At 43.5% G+C, this 18,191-nt stretch overlaps 1 protein-coding gene across 8 annotated transcripts in view; it reads left to right on the top strand.

The window, feature by feature from the left end:
- Positions 1-18,191, top strand: part of RBM33 (RNA binding motif protein 33) — a 114,911-nt gene that overhangs the window by 46,511 nt on the left and 50,209 nt on the right. For all 8 annotated transcript variants that reach the window (XM_036864039.1, XM_036864035.1, XM_036864034.1 and 5 more), the window contains 3 exons: positions 1,362-1,570; positions 5,426-5,705; positions 12,049-12,107. In XM_036864039.1, the coding sequence (XP_036719934.1) occupies positions 1,362-1,570; positions 5,426-5,705; positions 12,049-12,107 (548 nt within the window). The remainder of the gene's footprint in view (positions 1-1,361; positions 1,571-5,425; positions 5,706-12,048; positions 12,108-18,191) is intronic.

The following is an 18,191-nucleotide window of genomic DNA, read 5'->3' as shown; positions in this document are numbered from 1 at the left end:
TCCTGTCATATTTTGGTGACCTTTTGTGACAGCTTGTCTCAATTGGAGGAAAGCATTTTTACTTGCTGATTAAAGATGTCATTTGAAACCATTTTATTACTGGGGATAGTGAAATTAATCTTGACACTTAGAACCACTAGCAAAATAATCGCTGATTCACTGCATAAAATGTGTATGTGAACCAATCATGTAGTCAAGATGAGAATAAAAGTCTGTGCTTGTTAAGAGGAGATTAAATTTTCTTTTGAACGGAGTCAGAGATTCATTTGAAGGGGAGGGGAATACCATAGAAACAATTGCAAGAAAATGAAATGTGGCTTAGAGATTTTGGAAGAGTTTGGAGATGATTATGGAATCCAAGGTAGGAGATAAACTGGTAATTTTTAAAATTTACCCTTCACTGTGGAAGAGGGCATAACAATCCTTCTTAGTAGAATGCAGTGAAATCTTTAGAAGGTATTCATTTATTAATGGAAGATACATTATCATAACTTAGATAATATTTTAAAATGAAGGAACCATATATGAATAAGTTAGCATTTTTCTTCTAGGAATTCAGAATAACGTGCCAACTGAAGTTTCTTAGGGCCAGAGACTATATGTTTCTTGTATCCCTAAAGCATTGGTCAGAGAGCTGAGCAGCACCTACTGGGTGTCCCAGAAATATCTGCATTAATGGGTTTTTTTCTTTTGTGGCTTTGCTCTCATTTGCTGTAGCTTCCCTCTCAGACTGCATGGATATAAGCCTTTCTTCACAGAGTAAAGTTGTTATTTTTTAAAAAATAAATCTGAAAATCTGAAATGACAGTATTAAATAAGTTTCCATTCTTTATGAAATTAAGTATTTGACTCGAGAGTGATTTTATTAGTTTTGCTTTTAAAGCAGAACAATCAGGAATTTGTCATTTTTGAGTCTCTTGTGCCACTGTGTGTTAACTAATACTTGTCCTGGTTCCGCTTAGAAGAGTGTCCTGGTTTAGGACTGGGGGAGCCAGGTCTTGACCAGCGTCATCCGCCATCACTGCAGGATGCCTAGCAGATGAAGGGCGGTGGTTGGGTTGAAGTTCAGCTTCTTCTTTTTAGCTTCCCTCAGCACAAATGAAAACACTTTAAAATTTACAGGAGATCCTTGTATTTTATTACAAGGGAAAGGCATGTCTTCCATTTAACTGGTCTCACTCATGGGGCCTGAATGTCTCTGTGATCGTATCCTGCTTGATGCTGCTAGTTGAGTTGTTTGTAGTGGGTGAAGCACTTGCCGTTCCTAAGTTTCATTGTCATGTATTTCTTTCCTGTTTTTCCCTATAAATCTGATTTAGGCTATTGGAAGGTATCTAACACTTATGCATCTTTTCAAATAGAGCTTTCAGCAGAAGCCAAAGCTGCGTTGCTTGAATTCGAAGAAAGGGAGCGACAGCATAAACAGGGACGCTACGGCTCAAGGCGGGGAGGAAGGAGAGGAGGTTCGTCCATGTGTCGTGGAGCCGGAGACCAGAGGAGAGAGAACAGTGAGAGGGGAAGAGCCAAGGATCACAGGCCCGCCCTGCTGCCCACGCAGCCACCTGTGGTGGTAAGCTTTACGGTTTCGTTGTGGGAGCTTGCGACTTGAGAACAAATGGAAATACGCTTTTGTGTGGGTATCATATTTTGCATTTATCTTAGTCTGAAGTTAAAATTTAGTAAAAGGCATAGTGGCTCAAGTTTCTTTGTAATCTATAGTATGATTTCGTGTATGGTCACACACATTCAGTCCTCTAGTATTCAGGTAGTGCAAACTAATTCTCTGCACACGACTGATAGAGAGGCGATAAGGAGACCTGGTGTCCTCCAGTGGCCGAACCACAGGGGAGCCTTGCTTTTACCTTCTGCTTGTGGGGAGGTGCTGCTCCTATGAGCACCATTCGGAAAATACTGAACGTCTTACATCTAGAATCTAGCAGTAATGGTGTATTTTATAAAATATTTTTTCTTATACACTGCTTACCGTAGGTTTTTCCTTAAATGTAGCAGTTTCTCTTACAAGTAACTGTCATATCCTGTCCATAAAAATGGAGATTGTCGTATCCATAAAAAGTTTTCATAATTTAGGAATAAATCAAGTACTTGTAATTTCAACTTCATTTGAATTTCCTCTGTATTTCAAAGATGAGACATCTCAGGAACAAAGACAGGAGTTGTAGTGATTTTTTTGTTGTTGTTCCTTTAGTTAGCCTCAGGATTTTATAGCTTTTTCCTTCAGAAGTCAGTCTTCAAGGACAGATTCATTTAATATAAATATGTGTCCACACTGTCTACCCTCCTACATTATTATCTGAGTTTAGGGGAAAACCACACTTTGCCTCCGTGTAGAAATGACGTTTTAGGAGGCATTCATTTGTGAAATAACAAAGTAGAAAAGATGACTTACTGGTTTTTTGTTTTGTTTTATTATTATTACTTTTAATTAATTTTTATTGGAGTCTGGTTGCTTTGCAGTGTTGTGTTAGCCTCCAGTGCACAACAGAATGACTCAGCCGTACACATACAGATATCCCCTCCCTTTTGGACTTCCCTCCCATTTAGGTCACCACAGTGCGTTAGGTAGAGCTCCCTGTGCTGTACAGTGTGTTCCTATCAGTTGTCTATTTTATACATAGTATCGATAATGTAAATGTGTCAATCCCAGTCTCCCAATTCCTCCCACCCCACTCCTTTCCCCCTTGGTGTCCATACATTTGTCCTCTAAGGATGACTTACTGTTTTAGCATGAGAATTCTAATTTTGATCTACAGGGAAGAGGTGGGTTGACTACAGCATAAAGAGGTTGATGATATTAATAACTGTTTTCCGCTCATACAACTGTTCTTAAGCTTCTCTGATAGCGAGAAGACTGGCCCTTCAGTTTTTTCTTTTTCTTCTCCATCCCATCTCCTCTCCCCCAACCTCCACTTGCCATGTACTGAACAGCCAGCTCCGTTATTTTGGCCTCCTGGGGGGGGACCAGCCACACAGGAGACCAGTTTTTTTGCATAACTGTGTCTCCATGATCCTGGAAAAGTAACTGAACTCCCTGTTTTCTTATCTACATAGAGAGGAAGTATGTGCCCATATGTGTCTCCTTCAGAGAGGCTCAACTGGGAGATCTGTGGGTGCTTTAAAAACGTTGCCCAAGTGTGAGTTGGCCTGAGTCCCTCCCGACAGTGATGCCGTGTCTCTGGAATTCTGTAGGTGCTATAGGGCTCCCAGTGAACTGGGGCTGCACCCACTCCTGGGGCTTTGGCATATATGCTCTACGCTCATCTCTGCTAGTCAGTGGTGTTTTAAAGCTGCAGTTTACTGAAACGGTCACAGCTGTCTGAAACGACCTTAACCTCGCTCACACTTGTGTCCACCCTTGATCCTGGCCACTCCCCACCCCAGAGCTGTCTGTCTCTTTGACTCTTCACCCTCAGAGTTCTGGAAAGAATAACCTTTGCTCACCGTCTTTGCTTGTGTCCATTTTCTCGGTCCATCCTTTGCTGCCTGGACTTCGTTCTTTTCCCTCTCCCGAATGTGCTCCCAGAATTGCCACCTGACCTTTGCAGTCCGTCCTGTTGGACTGCACTCTGGGACCTTGGGCATCACCCATGAGCTCCTCTTTCTTGAGCCTTTCTTATTTTGAGCGTCTGAGCTTGAGGTGTACTCTCTTCTCTTCCAGCAGGGCCCCTTCCGTCTCCCCTGTTCCTCTGGCTGCGTTGTTCTCAGGCCTCTTTTTAGTCAGAGCTCTAAGTCGGCAGCCTTGTCCTTCCTGCCATCTGCTGTCTCCACACGAGCATGGGTCTGTAGCCCTAGCTCTTGCCAGCTCAGTTTCTTCATTTCCTAGCTGCCCTGGGCCTCTCTGCATGGGTGTCACCCAGGCCCTAAATTCCCCTTGTTTAAAACACACGATTTCCTTAAAAATCCTTCACGCTCTTGAGTGAATGGCCCTGCGCTGTGCTCATTCCCAGTTCTGTTCAGATTTAGCTTAGCCGTCCCTCTGTCTGCATGCTTTCCGTGTGGATTCAGTGGTGAATGAGATAGAAAAGACTTCCGCACCATGTGCAAATGTGCACATTACAGATGTCATGAGTTAGAGGAGGGAACAGACTGGTTTCTGGGAGCATATGTATGTATCCACGGATTTAAGCCAGTTTCAGAATCTTTAGAGAAGTCCTCCCTGAGGAAGGATAGGTTAGACAAGGTCATGTACACTTTGGTTTCAAAATTCTCATTGTTCCTTTGAAACGTCTTCTTCCTGCTGCTCTTGTTCAGACCACGGCCGTTTCTTCCATTCAGCTCCCGCCATAGCCTGTTACACGGTCTGTCTTCTTCCATCCTCTTTCCCCTCGTCCGTCTCACACACTGCTAGTCGTCGTCGTCATGCATGCCGTGACAACTGAGAAGCCTCCGTAATTCGGCGTCATCCCGGGGAAGACAGCGCATCGTACGAGAGACTTTGGTCGGCAGTAGCCTGCTGCCTCGACTGCTGCGTGTGGCCAGTCTGGTCCGTGGCTACAAGCAGGACTTGCGGAATCAGATCCTCTGCTCTTCTGCTTGCCAGCCGCTTGCTCTTGTGGAAGGAGAGGCCTAACAAGGGCCCACTGCAGAGGGTGGTTGGGAGTGACGCCGTTACTCCACATACTGACCTTTGAGTAGGTGCTTAAAACACAAGAGCCCGGTGCCCTGCAGCTGTTTGTGTGGGTGGTGGTTTCCTGCTCTCCAGCGACTCTTCCATGAAACAGCCCGAGATCCTTGACCACCTTGAGGGTGTATTTTCCCACCTTCGCGTCCTCCGGTCTTCAGATGTGGCTGTAGCCACACTGGTCTCCCCCTCGTGTACCCAGCAGGCACGTGTTTCTGCCTCTGCTGCTCTCAGGTGGTTCTGTTCCCCTCCCGGCATGGCCCGTCTCCTTCCCCTCCTTCCTGGTTCAGATGCCGTCTTCTCAGGAGCTTCCCCCACCTCCCTTCGGGGAGCCCTTTGTCCTTTTCTGCAGCCTGGTTTCTAGCAGGGTTGTTTGTGCACGTTCTCGCCTCGCTCACTAGGCTTTCTCAAAGAGGAGCAGGGCTGGCTGTGCAGGGACAGCCCAGGGCAGGTTGTGTTCCGTCCCCAGCGCAGCGCTTGGCTCGCGGTGGGCAGTTTTGATGGTGGAACTGCATTTTTTTTCCTTTTGGAATCCATGCGTGTTATTCTGGGGCTGCTGTTTTTCCCTCCTGGCCCTGAGGTTGACTCGTGTTGTCCGACAGTGGCCCTTACTGTGAGCGGGCGGAGCAGCTTATTTATCCTGCTGTTTTACACAAGTTGTTCCTGTAAACTTATTTCCAAGTCATAACTTTTACAGTTCAGTCGATGTGAAATCTGTAAGGCATTGGCCTTTTTTCTTCTGAGTGTTGATCTCCGTGAATGTGTCTCTTTTCCGGTGCTTTTCAGGCGCACTCTCCGAGGTTAATTCCTCCGCCACAGCCTCAGCCTCCCCCGCCGCCGCCGCCGCAGCAGCAGCCGATCAGAAGTCTGTTCCAGCAGCAGCAGCTCCAGCCTCTGCTTCCCCTGCAGCATCCACACCATCCCTCCCCTCCCCAAGGGATGCACCTGCCGCCCCAGATCGAGGCCCCGAGGGCGATGATGACCCCTCCTCCCGTGACTCCACAGCAGCCCAAGAACATACACATAAACCCCCACTTCAAGGGGGCAGTGGTGACGCCTGTGCAAGGTACGTGTCTCCGTTGCTGTTGTAAAGTTCCAGGTTCCTCTGGCAGATCATTCTCACGTGCAGGTCTATAAGGACGACGTGGATTCCCTGACTCTTCCCCCACCACTCAGATGCGCGCTGCCTGGCCAGGCCACGCTTGTTTGCTGCAACACGTGCGTCTCTTGTTGTATCATTCAGTGGCGGGTACTGAGAAGACACAGTAAATGTAAAGGGCGTCAGAGTTAATTGTGGAAGTGTCTGATTGGTGTTCTTCATAAATTCCCAGGTGGGGATGTTTGCAAAGTGAATGTTCCTTTCAGGTTCCACTCAGTGTGCTTCCTTTGAGTTCCAGAGGTACAAACCCATCTTTTAGTTATTAATTCTAAGTGAATAACCTCTTCTGTTATGACTACAGATGCATGTTCCTGAAGCTGGGAAACTAGTTTTGAGCAGTTGATACGGAGCATATCTTCATGCATCTGTTCAACACAGTGTTGATTGAGATCCCGCTCTCCCTGGCATTGGAGATACATTGGTGAACAAAACAGACAAATGCTTTTTGCAGTTGTGACCTAGCTTTCTAGCAGAGACAGTGAGCAGTAAACGTAATAAAATAAGAACGCCGTGTGGCGTGTTAGAGGACGAACGTACAGTGACACACACGTGCAGGGTGGGGGGCATTGGGGTGGGCTGCAGCTTTCCATGGGGTGGTGAGGGCCGGCTTCATTGAGAAGGAAAGAGTTGAAGGTCCAGGAGCTAGTGACGTGACTCTTTCAGGGGAGAATATTCCGGGCAGAGGGGTCGGCAAGTACAGGGGCTCTTAATTCTGGTGAGACTATGCCTTTTGTGTTCAAGTAACTAAAAAGAGACCATGTAACATTAACGGAGTGATACAGGCGGAGAGAAGTGTGGCACCTGGGTCAGCTAAGACCTGGGAACCATCCTGAGAGCTTTGGCTTTTGTTCTGAAAGACATGGGCTGTGATTAGAGCAATTTGAGCAGAGGAATAACGTGATCTGGTGTATGTTTTAAAAGGGTTATTCTTGCTGCCGTGTTGAGAGTGGGCTTGTTAGGGTGGCAGGGTGGAGCCAGGCATTCAGCTAGGAGGTGACTCTGGTACTCCAGGTGACAGATGACATGGCTCGGGTCAGGGCCGTGGTGGTGGTTAGGGCTCAGATGCTGGATGTAATTCAAGATGGAGCCGATGGACCGGATGAGCGTGAGAGGGAGAAGAGGCGAGATGGTGCCGAGGGGGCCTGAGCATTTGAGGGATGGAGTTGCCTTCACCTGAGAGCACTTGGGGGAGAGCAGGTTTTGAGGGGCAGCACAACAAAAGTTCTGTGCTGGAGATGCCACCTAGACGTGCAGGTGGAAGCGTCACGTATGAAGTTACTAGGAAGAGTTGAGACGAGGGGTCTGGGCGCAAAGCAGAGGTGGGGGTTTGTTGGCACAGAAGTGGACCTAGAGTCTGCACCCAGTGGGAGACCCAGGCGTCATCGTGTCGGGGGGACCGAGGCCTGGAACCTGGGGCCCTCGACGTGATAGGCGGGGGCCCGCAGGGAGGCGGAAACCCAAAGAGTGTAGAGGACGGGGACAGCAGGGGACCCACTGCTGCCAGGTCATTGGGGACGGGCTTCAGGCCGTGTGCTGCACGTGGCGGTAGAGGGGTCTTTGGGGTATTGACAGAGTGGTTTTGGTGAAGTGGTGGCAGTACACGCCGCACTGAGGTGGGTTTGAGAGGGAACGGGCGCACAGAAATGGGAGATGGTTGTACTGACAGTTGTCGAAGGTGTCCTGTTGAGACAGCTGGGGCGTGGGGGTGCTGGGCAGCATCGACGCCCACTCGAGCTGTGGGTCCTGACCGGAGACCCGGCCGCCTGCCTGCACGCTCTTCTCCAGCCACTCTCACCTTTCTGTGTCAGGTGCAGCCTAGACAGAGCTGGACTTGGCTTGAGTCCAGGTGTTGGCAAAGCAGTAGAGAGGGCACCTTGCTCATAATGAAGGGCTGTGGCGTGTACGGTGACAAGGGGCCAGGAGATCTTTGAGGGTCCAACAGTTGGAGGAACTGGGGTCCTGGAGGAAGTGGGGTGGAAAGGTAGAAGGTAGTGTGGTAAGAAGGGGGACTCGTAGAGATTGCATAAGGTCGTGGATAATGACCAGGTCTCAGGTGTGGAGCTGGGACAGAGGATGGCAGCCGGGCGCCGGGGCGACAGGGTGCTGGAGCATGAGCGTCGCTGCCGAGACCTGAGACAGGGCTGGTGTTGAAGACAGTGGTGAGCTAGGAACTGAACTCTGAGACACAAGAAAGAGCAGTGGTGTGACCAGTACGTGGGCAGCAGTAGGGGTTCCTGGGCCGTGTTGTCCGATGACATGAGATCCAAATCTGGGGTCTGAAACGGCAGTGAGGACCAAGAAGGATTCCCACCCGCCCCCCGCTCCAGAGCCAGCGGGAAGAGGGCTGAGGGAGAAAAACAGCCTCATCCTGTGGGAGAGTTAGGTTTCCATTAGAGCAAGAAGGGGAAGAGCTGAGGCCATCACGGGTTCTGCTGCTGGTGAACTTGGAATTCTAAAGGGTCAGGAAGTTCCAGAAGTTGGAGAGAGGCCTGAGATAGGACTTGGAGTGTGGGAGACAGCCAGGGCCCGGCGTCACCATGAAACTGTGCTGTGGCCTTGGAGCAGAGGGCCGTGAGGGCAGCTGGCTGGCCGTGGGTGTCAGTGTCTGCGTGGGGCTCTAGGAGTCGCTCTTGTTTTACATACCCGGGAGGGTCAGAGTCGGGTTGGTACCTGTGGGTCCCTGAGCCTCCTTCCCTGGCCCCTTCCCTTGTCCCCATGCTGTGCTGGAGTCACTTGTTGGCCTCACCCCCTCCCAGGGGCAGGCAGTATGGCTGCTGGACTTAACCTTTGCAGTTCCTGCAGCTAGCGCACTGGCGGCCTGGGTCTCCTGCAGCAGCTGTGGGATGAAGGAGCCCGCACACGCTGCGTGAAGGGGGAGGGCGACTCACTGGGGAAGCCTGTTCCACAGCGGCTTCCCGAGACATGCAACTGCAGTAGATCTAATTTGTCGAAATAATTGTACCGATGTCAGCATCTGTTACTGTGTATTTCCTTCTAAAATTGAATGGAAAACTGGCAGTTGATAAGGTGCACAGATTTTCTTTAGCTTAATGAAAATAAACAGTGTTGGAACTACACAGTGGGAAAGCTATAAGGAAACCCCAAGCTGTCCTCTAGGCATGAAAATAGTGTGCTTTGCCAGAGTCAGTTGCCATATGGGTACAGAATGCAGGCCTTGCATCCCAACACTCGTGCCTGATTCAGTAAATACAAGATCAGCTTTCTGACAAGAGTTTTTAAACTCTTAGAACCAGCTAAATGTGTTCTCCTCAGGAAGCCAGGCGACTCAGTGCCCCACCCACGTTCCTTCTCTTTAATGTAACTTTGATCTTGAGAACCCTGACACAGGGAGAGAGAGAAATTGCCTTTGCAGGGTATACACTCAGAACACTTTTGAAGCAGTTGTTTATTCAATATTAAATGAACGAGCTTAATTAAATAGAAAGCCGCCGTTATTCTTGAGAGAGGCTGAATGTCTAGTGGTCTCCTGTACATGAGAGATAGATTAACCCGTGATTCTCAGAGCCTCAGGCAATTAAAAGGTATTTTAAAAAACTGTTTTTAAAAAATTTAAAAATGTATGCCCACCTTTGCCTGATAGTACATATTTTCTTTTCAAGGATGAAGAGTGTTCTATCATATTGTAATTAACCAGTTTTGGTGGAAATTTATCTTGTTTTCCAGATTTTCAGTATTAGAACTGTGGGAATGAATTGAAACATTAATCAGTTTAGTTCATTATTTCGTGGGACAATATGGGAAATAAATATTAAATATCAAATACAAAGAGTTCAAGGTTCAACTAGAATGATCTGTTAGCATTACAGGTGTTATTTATTTATTTTTAAAATTTATTTATTTATTTATTCATTCATTCATTCATGGCTGCGGTGGGTCTTTGTTGCTGTGCACAGGCTTTCTCTAGTTGTGGCGAGCGGGGGCTACTCTTCGTTGTGGTGTGCGGGCTTCTCATTGCGGTGGCTTATCTTGTTGCGGAGCACGGGCTCTAGGCGCCTGGGCTTCAGTAGTTGTGGCACGCGGGCTCAGTAGTTGTGTCTCACAGGCTGTTGAGCGCAGGCTCAGCAGTTGTGGTGCATGGGCTTAGTTGCTCCGCGGCATGTGGGATCTTCCAGGACCAGGGCTCGAACCCGTGTTCCCTGCATTGGCAGGCAGATTCTTATCCACTGTGCCACCAGGGAGGCCCTAGCATTACAGGTTTTAAATTCTCTCCTGTTCACAGTGAAGAAGGAGGCAGATAAGTAGAAGTGTTCTGCTTGCAAACCAGGTCGTGCAAAGACGCTTTGCAAACACCTTGGCAGTCTGACCACGGCCCCCCCTGGGTTTGGCTAGATTTCTGATCTGCTCCTATCACACCTGTTCTCAGATGCTCTCTTCTGTCATCTTTTGTTCTTTTTCTCTTCTTTCTCTTTCCTTGCTTTTTACAGTTGATTTTAAAAAAATTGCCAACTCATCAGAAGGCTTCTGTGTAAGAAATCTATTAATTATGATGGGATTTCTTGCTCTCATCCATCCCCCCTTCCCCCTCCCCCCAAACTTAGAGAGACTTAAAATACTTACCCTTTCATTATATTGGAATTATTTGATAGGAATTGATGTTTAAATCCAAGTTTAAAAATAAGTGGTACATATTCTTGGAGATCTGCGTATTTTCTATTTGGTAGTTAATTTTAAAAACACTGTCTTTATATTGTTTACTGTGTAGTTTTTTTTTCTTCCTCACTTTCATTATAATCTTCTGAGGTCAGAGGTACTTTATTAGTTTTTTCTTTCTCCACTTCACAATCTAATATTTTGCTTCAGGTATATAATCCACGTACCCCATTGCCTGTTACCTGGCTGTATAAAATGTTATATTGTCTTGCACAGTGACCCACTGTTACTTTGAAATTTTGACTCATTAGATTAGACTGTCAAGAGGGATGGACTTCTCCCATTTTTACATTTTATCAAAGGAAGTTTCTCTTGGTCTCACTTTTTGGCTTTGGTCAGGCAGTTGACACAGGCCCTCATGCTGTATCACTTTCAGTTGGACCTGTGGAAGTGTGATGTTAATTAGAAGCTGAGTTATGGAATTCTTTGAGTAATCATAATAACTAAAAAAAAAATTCATCCTTAGCAATCTATTTTAAAAGTAATTTTGATTGACTTTTAAGCTTTATCACTTCTGTGTTTCTCATTTACCAGAACTTTTATTATATTATTCTTGCCAAGTTCTACATGGATATCCCTTTGTGTGTGTCTGTTTTGACGTCGTCCTCTTATGAGGACATTGGTCATGTTGGATCAGGGCCCACCCATGACCTCATTTTACTTAATTACTTCTTTAAAGGCCCATCTCCAAATACAGTCACCTTCCAGGGTCCTCGTGGTTAGGACTAACATACGAATTTGCGACGGGGCCACAGGTCAGCCCACAGCCTCTGACCGTCTGAGATCTTACTGGATGCATTTGGCAGGACGTTTTAATGGAAGATACAGCATGCTACCGTGTAGCAGTCACCACTCGGGTGGGCATTTTTTTCACCCCCAAAATCAAAATCAGTATAAGGCATATGTTTTAAATAGCTTAAACATATCTGATTTAGTCCCACGGTGTGAAACTAGCATCTGGCTTCTTCCCTATGATAAAATGTCTGTTTTAAAATTATTTGGCTCCTTGTTCTTCTGGTAAGTTGATGAGAGTTCGGCCTGTTTAAACACAAAGCTAAGACAAACCAATAGTCTTGGCATAGCAGGTTGTTGAGTAGGTTATTCTTTGTCACAATACCCTGGGTGTGTGTATTTTCCTTTCTCTGCCTGCTTCACTTCCTCCTTCCCTCCTCCTCTCTCTTTCATGATCCTAGAGGATTTGGGTTTAAATTCGTATTTGATTGGAGTCAGAAAATATAACTCGGATTAGATAGCCTGGATAACCTGGGTATGGATGTCAAAAATAAAGTAGGTTTTTTATTGTAGAGGAATAATACCTTCTTTTATTGCAAAATATTTTAATTCTAAATAAGAATTCACTGTTGAAATTTAAGCTTCTGCTCGTGCTATTGTATACTGAAGACAGAAGTTCTCTCCCCTTTCCCTTTATGGAATTGTAAAAATATTCAGCACTTACCTTAAGTGTAAACTTATTATATGTATTATACACATAGTATATGTTTTTTATTAAGCTTAATACATTGTACTCCTTTTCTGGTGGGTTTGGATGTGTTCGTAATGAAAGGTGTTTTTCTTGCAGTGCCCTTGCTGCCGGTCCCGAGCCAGCCGAGACCTGCTGTGGGACCCCAGAGGTTCCCGGTGAGTAGCAGCTGCTCCTTCTGCCCTGATAGGGATGCGCACACATTTATTAGGAAATATTAATATAGCAAATATAAGTGGTTCCAGCTAAATATGAGTTCAAGGATTTGTAAATATTGACAATAATTTTTGCAGTGGAAAATGTTTGTTAAAAGCTTAAGGTCAATGGATTTTTGAGAATGGAATTAATTTTGTTTAACTGTAAAATTGTTGAATCAGGATCATCAGTAGAATGCCTTTCTTCTTAAAGAATATGAATTTTGATTTTATTATTGCCTTATGTTAAAGTGAAAAAGGGCCTTTATTATTGTGTGTGGGGGGGGGAACATGTGCATTTGGGTAAGTACGGGTATGTGTGTGCAATTTTAGGGAATAATAATGAGATGTCTACTTGTTTTTAAAAAAACCCTCAGAAGTCTTCATGAGCCATTGGTTTGATATTTTAAAATGGAGGTTTTCTTTTTAAAATATCATTAAGAGAAAACACTCCTCCCCACACTTTCCTGTAGTTCCCATAACTTTATCCATTTTTCTAACATGTTTTAAGTAGAAGAAAAATGTCCATTAAATAGTTATATCTGTTTAAATAAGTAAATTTCATTTTAGTTGAGTTTTTGGTTTGATTTGTAGTTAGTTCATGGTTTTGTGAAATCAGTGAGAACATGTTCTAAGAACAATTTTGAGGAAACAAGGACCATAACATGTTAATGTAGTTTGTATGTAAAACATGTAGTTTTGTTGAGGCTAAACAATCTGATATCCAGGAAATGCCTAAATGACCTATTTGACTCTAGCTTTGATGCTTCAGTAGATACCATAGTTATGTGGGGCATTTAGCAAAAAGGTTTTAATGAAGGATATCTAGATGTGTAGTCAGATGATTATTCAAAAAATCAGTATTGGATTTAAGGTTCAGAGTGTTTTTTAGAAAATTCCTTGATTTGTAATTATTATTTATGAATTATGATTTCTGAAACTGATTCGTACTGGTTTCATACCCTGTATTAGCTAATTTTTAAAAATTACTTACCAAGTTCTAAAAATAGTTAGTTTTAAAAATTAGGTGATGTTTATTGAGTACAATTCTGTATTTGAAGCACTTGTCTAAATAGCTAAGATTTATTAATTGTATTACCCAAGGATAGGCGTGTATGATTTTAGTCATTAGATATATTTCTTTTGGTGAAGTAATTTAACTGCTAGTTATTGTAAAGCACTGACATTTAAAAAAATGTACTTTTTGCTATTTTCAGGGTTGTGAGCTTCTGTGTTAGAATCCTCATTGGACTTGTGTTTATGTTTTATTTGCAATATAGCGATAAAACTTGATGTGAAAAAGCAATTGTAGCTTAAATCATAAAGTAATGTTGTATGTAAATATAAAATTAGAATAATCATTTGCAGTTTTTATCTACTTATAATTTTTGATTGTACAGATATAATTGTATCTGATACTGGAAGAAGCAAACCTCATAATACTTGAGGATTTTACAAGAGGATAATAAAACAGAATTTCTCTGTGAGAAATTGAACTTATTTTTAAGTTATATTGTACTCTGAGGGTGGTAAATATTATTGAACTGCTTTTGGAAGTTTCTGCAAGGCGTAATGTTTTGTTACTGTTTTTAAGGTGGGATGTGTGTGGGGATGATGGGAAGGAGTTGGCCTAGAAATTAGTTGTCTGTGTGATATAATTTCAGAAATATTTACCGCTGTTTATTATGTATCTTTTATTTATTTACTTATTTATTTATGCCTGTGTTGGGTCTTTGTTGCTGCGCGAGGGCTTTCTCTAGTTGCGGCGAGCGGGGGCTACTCTTGGTTGTGGTGTGCGGGCTTCTCATTGCTGTGGCTTCTCTTGCTGCGGAGCGCAGGCTCTAGGCACGCGGGCTCAGTAGTTGTGGCTCGTGGGCTCAGTAGTTGTGGGTCGCGGGCTCCAGAGCACAGGCTCGGTAGTTGTGGCTCACGGGCTTGGTTGCTTCGCGGCATGTGGGATCTTCCTGGACTGGGGCTCAAACCCGTGTCCCTTGCACTGGCAGGCGGATTCTTAACCACTGCGCCAATATGTATCTTTAAGCCCCAAATGCTGGTTCTTAAGCTGAAGTTACAGTAAACTTGTGATCTTGAAAATGCAGTGCTCTACTTACTTCTGGAATCAGTCTCCCATAGAGAGAACAATCGGATGTGGAATCTATTTTTTAAAAATTACATTAGAGGTGTTAGGTTTTTTAAAAGTCCATCAAAATATTGTTGGGAAGGGAGAGTAACTCTAGGCCATCTCCTGTCATACGTACGCCAAATTTTTTTTTAAAAATATCTTTATGAGTATTAATTTTTAATTTTATGTAATTTTAAAGGTTTCTTTCCATTTACAGTTATTACAAAATATTGGCTATATTCCGCATGTTGTACAGTGCATCCCTGAGCCTATGTTACACCCAGTCGTTTGTACCTCCCATTTCCCCACCCCTGTAAAAATCCACCCCCCCCCCCCGCCCTTAACTGCTGGCTTGGTCTCCATATCTGTGAGTCCTGCTTCTTTTTTGTTATATTCACTAGTTTGTTGTATTTTTTAGATTCCACATATAAGTGGTATCGTACAGTATTTGTCTTTCTCTGTCTGACTTATTTCACTTAGCATAGTGCCTTCCAAGTCCATCCATGTTGCTGCAGATGGCAAAATTTCATTTTTTTATGGCTGAGTAATATTCCATTGTATATATGTACCACATCTTCTTTACCCATTCATCTGCTGATGGACACTTAGGTTGCTTCCACGTCTTGGCAATTGTAAATACCGCTGGTGTGAACATTGGGGTGCATATATCTTTTCTGAGTAAAATTATTTTTTCCCTTTTCTGCTAATAGATTATACTTGGATTTTTATCAATGTAGGTGTAGTTTTGTGACCATTGAGTGAGTTTCTCCTATGCAGAATGCTCTGCACAGAGCTAGTCCTTAAACTATAAAACGTATAAGCATAGGTCACTGGAGCCTAACTTTCCTCCTGAAGACAGTACTGTTGTGGCTTAACAAAGCCCCTTGGCAATTTCTTACTGATGGCAGTGTGCCCTGCAGGCTCTTTCTTGGTACTTTTCCATAGGGGACTTCAGTCATTATTTGTTAAACTGAATTTTGCTTTGTAAAATGACTATACACACACACACATGCACATGCGAGCACACGCACACACACACGTTGATAAAACATGTTAGGAAACCTAACTTCAGTTTCATCATAGGGTCTGTTTGAATCAGTGTGCTTCCTTGGCACACAAAAAGATCTGAATTACAGAAATGTATTGAGCAAAGCAAAGTTGATTTTGATCTTGTCTTTTCCCAGCCTAAGCCCCTTGAATGAATTCCCATTGCTCCTAGAGTAGGTCATGCTCTTGTTCACAGCTTCATACTGTATTGATGTAAGGACCCGATTCATGTCTGTACAGAGACCCAGGCATCCTGTGTCTTGTGGAGCTGACCTGACTCCGGGCCTTGTGCACAGAAGTCCAGATAAATAGTTGTTGAGTAAGTGTATACAGGGATTTAATATTGAGTTATCTTGCTATTTATTAGGAACCTACATAAAATTAATAGTGTAGAGAAGGGGTATATACTTTCATTTTTTACTTTTTGTTGTTTTCAAGAATACATAAATGAATTTGCACAATAGAATTACATTATCCACATTTAACTATACAAGAATTCAGCTCTACCCAGTTGACTAAAGAGTGAAAACGGCAGGCAGTAGACAGAAGTACCACTAGATTTCCCAGTTTTAATGGGATTAGGATACAGTTGGTATTAATGCTAAGATATTCCTTCTCTTCCCCAACACTGGTAAACTTTACTTTCGTAATGGTCCAGTTTGTTTGACAATTTTGTGAAAACTTGAGAAATTCTTAATTTAGAACTAGTATGCCTAGAAATTGTACTAAGTGATAACACATCCAGTTTTTTAATTAAACAATCACAGAGGACTCCAGACAACCTAATATGAAACACAATTTTTTAATAGAATTATTTACAGTTATTTTTTAAAATCACAGTCTTAGACCAAAATACGGTATTCTAGGCTACGCTTAATGTAGCAATACTAATATTTTTATTTCCTGTTAATGAATTTTATTTACAGAATTGAATAAACAGTTTCCAAAACAAAGGTTTGAATGTCAAAGTAATAAATATCATAAGAAAAGGATTCCTTATTTTTGATCATTTTAGAAAATACTGCTTAAGCTTTTAAGCTCACTGCCAGCACTTCTTTTGTCATGTTAGTCTTTGCATCCAGATGGGATTTTTTCCCCCTTCTTCCTTTGTTTATGGAATTTAGTGAAGTGCTTTGTAATTTAGGTTTCTAAAAATTAGATTCACGTGTTTAATTTTAGTTACAGATAGAGCCATTAGTGCTTTCTTCTCACTTAAGCTTTTATTCCCAGGACTATTTTAATTTTTCATATCAGAGTTATGAATCTTTTTTGGAATCGTAAGTATATCTCAGTTGATAGCAAGCATATCAGAGAATGAATCTTTTTCACACTTATTTTCATATCAGAATATCAATCTGCTGAATGTAAAATGTACCTTAGAAATAGCGACTGCTTACGAGAGCAGATTGGCACAGGAGGGAAGCACGTGCCTCAGGAGATCAGGGGGCCATCGAGTGAGTGTTGGTCCTTCCTCCGTTTCAGCTGCTTCTCTTCTGCCCCGTCCTGCCATCTAGCCGCCTGCTTGCCCGCAGTCCACTCCTGCAGCATTTTTGTTCATGCCGCGACCTTTGAGTGTGATTTCACAGGACAGTTGTGGTTTTCTCGTGTGTGTGTGTGTTTTTGTTTTTTTTAAAAATAAATTTATTTCTTTATTTTTGGCTGCATTGGGTCTTCGTTGCTTCGCACTGGCTTTCTCTAGTTGCGGCGAGTGGGGGCTGCTCTTCGTTGCGGTGCGCGGGCTTCTCATTGCGGCGGCTTCTCTTGTTGTGGAGCACGGGCTCTAGGTGCGCGGGCTTCAGTAGTTGTGGCACGTGGGCTCGGTAGTTGTGGCGCACGGGCTTAGCTGCTCCGCGGCATATGGGATCTTCCCGGACCAGGGATCGAACCCGTGTCCCCTGCATTGGCAGGTGGATTCTTAACCACTGTGCCACCAGGGAAGCCCTCTTTTTTGTTTTGTTTTTGCAAGGGAGCGAGGATGGGGAGACTAGTTTACCTTTCTGCAAGTCAGCTTCTGTTTTTGTGCCTATTTGAATTCCGTTTTCAGTTCCATGTTCTTTGTTTTACACATTAGTTTAATAGATCTCTCTTTCCACAGAGGCTGTTCCTGATGTTTTTGTCATTAAAGTTTTAGGTCCTTTCCTTATCTATAAGTATGGCTATCCAGTTATGTATTTGTCCTCAAAGAGATGTTTGTTGTTTTTAAACTTTGTCCACTTGAAAAAGCAACACTGAAGTGTTGATTAATAATATTTTTAAAAGTGTTTTCAGTGTCAGGTAAGCATACAGATAAATTTCAAGTAACTCACATTGTGAAGATTCTTGACCTAGGCTATTTTAAAACCTGTTTAGTCATTCATTTTGCATTGGTGTTTCTGGTAAATGCTGCTATTTCAGGGTAGCCAGTTAAATACTGAGTAATTTGGCTACTGAATAATTTCCTAGTGATCTTTGTTTAAATTAAAACTAAAAATTATGTTTAAAAAAGACTACCATACTAAGTTTAAATTAGTCTCCTTAGTGATTACCTTATTAGGTAGACCCAGTAAATGAAATTGCCATTTGTGCTTACTGTGTAGTTAGAGCACCTCACAGGTGGGTCTGACTGCACTGTGTTTCCGTGTAACGCGGATGCATGGTATCAGGTGGTGGTGATTGACACTTCCTGGATGTATTTTGTATGGCATTTCATGCAAGTCATGTTTGATGAGACTGCTGCATCAAATTACATTGCTCTCTGATGATAGCCCTTGCAGATGTGAGTCCAGACCTTATTCCATCTAGGAAAAAGAAGTCTTTCTTTTGAACCCTTTTACTGTCTTTACAACTTGCCTGCAATGCCTTGTAATTATTAGCACTTAAGATGGGTAAGGAATGATGGG

This window comes from Balaenoptera musculus, chromosome 9 (assembly GCF_009873245.2).
Source record: "Balaenoptera musculus isolate JJ_BM4_2016_0621 chromosome 9, mBalMus1.pri.v3, whole genome shotgun sequence".
NCBI classification, from domain to species: domain Eukaryota; kingdom Metazoa; phylum Chordata; class Mammalia; order Artiodactyla; family Balaenopteridae; genus Balaenoptera; species Balaenoptera musculus.
Note: the sequence above shows the minus strand (reverse complement) of the source record. Positions and strands in the feature narration are given on the sequence as shown.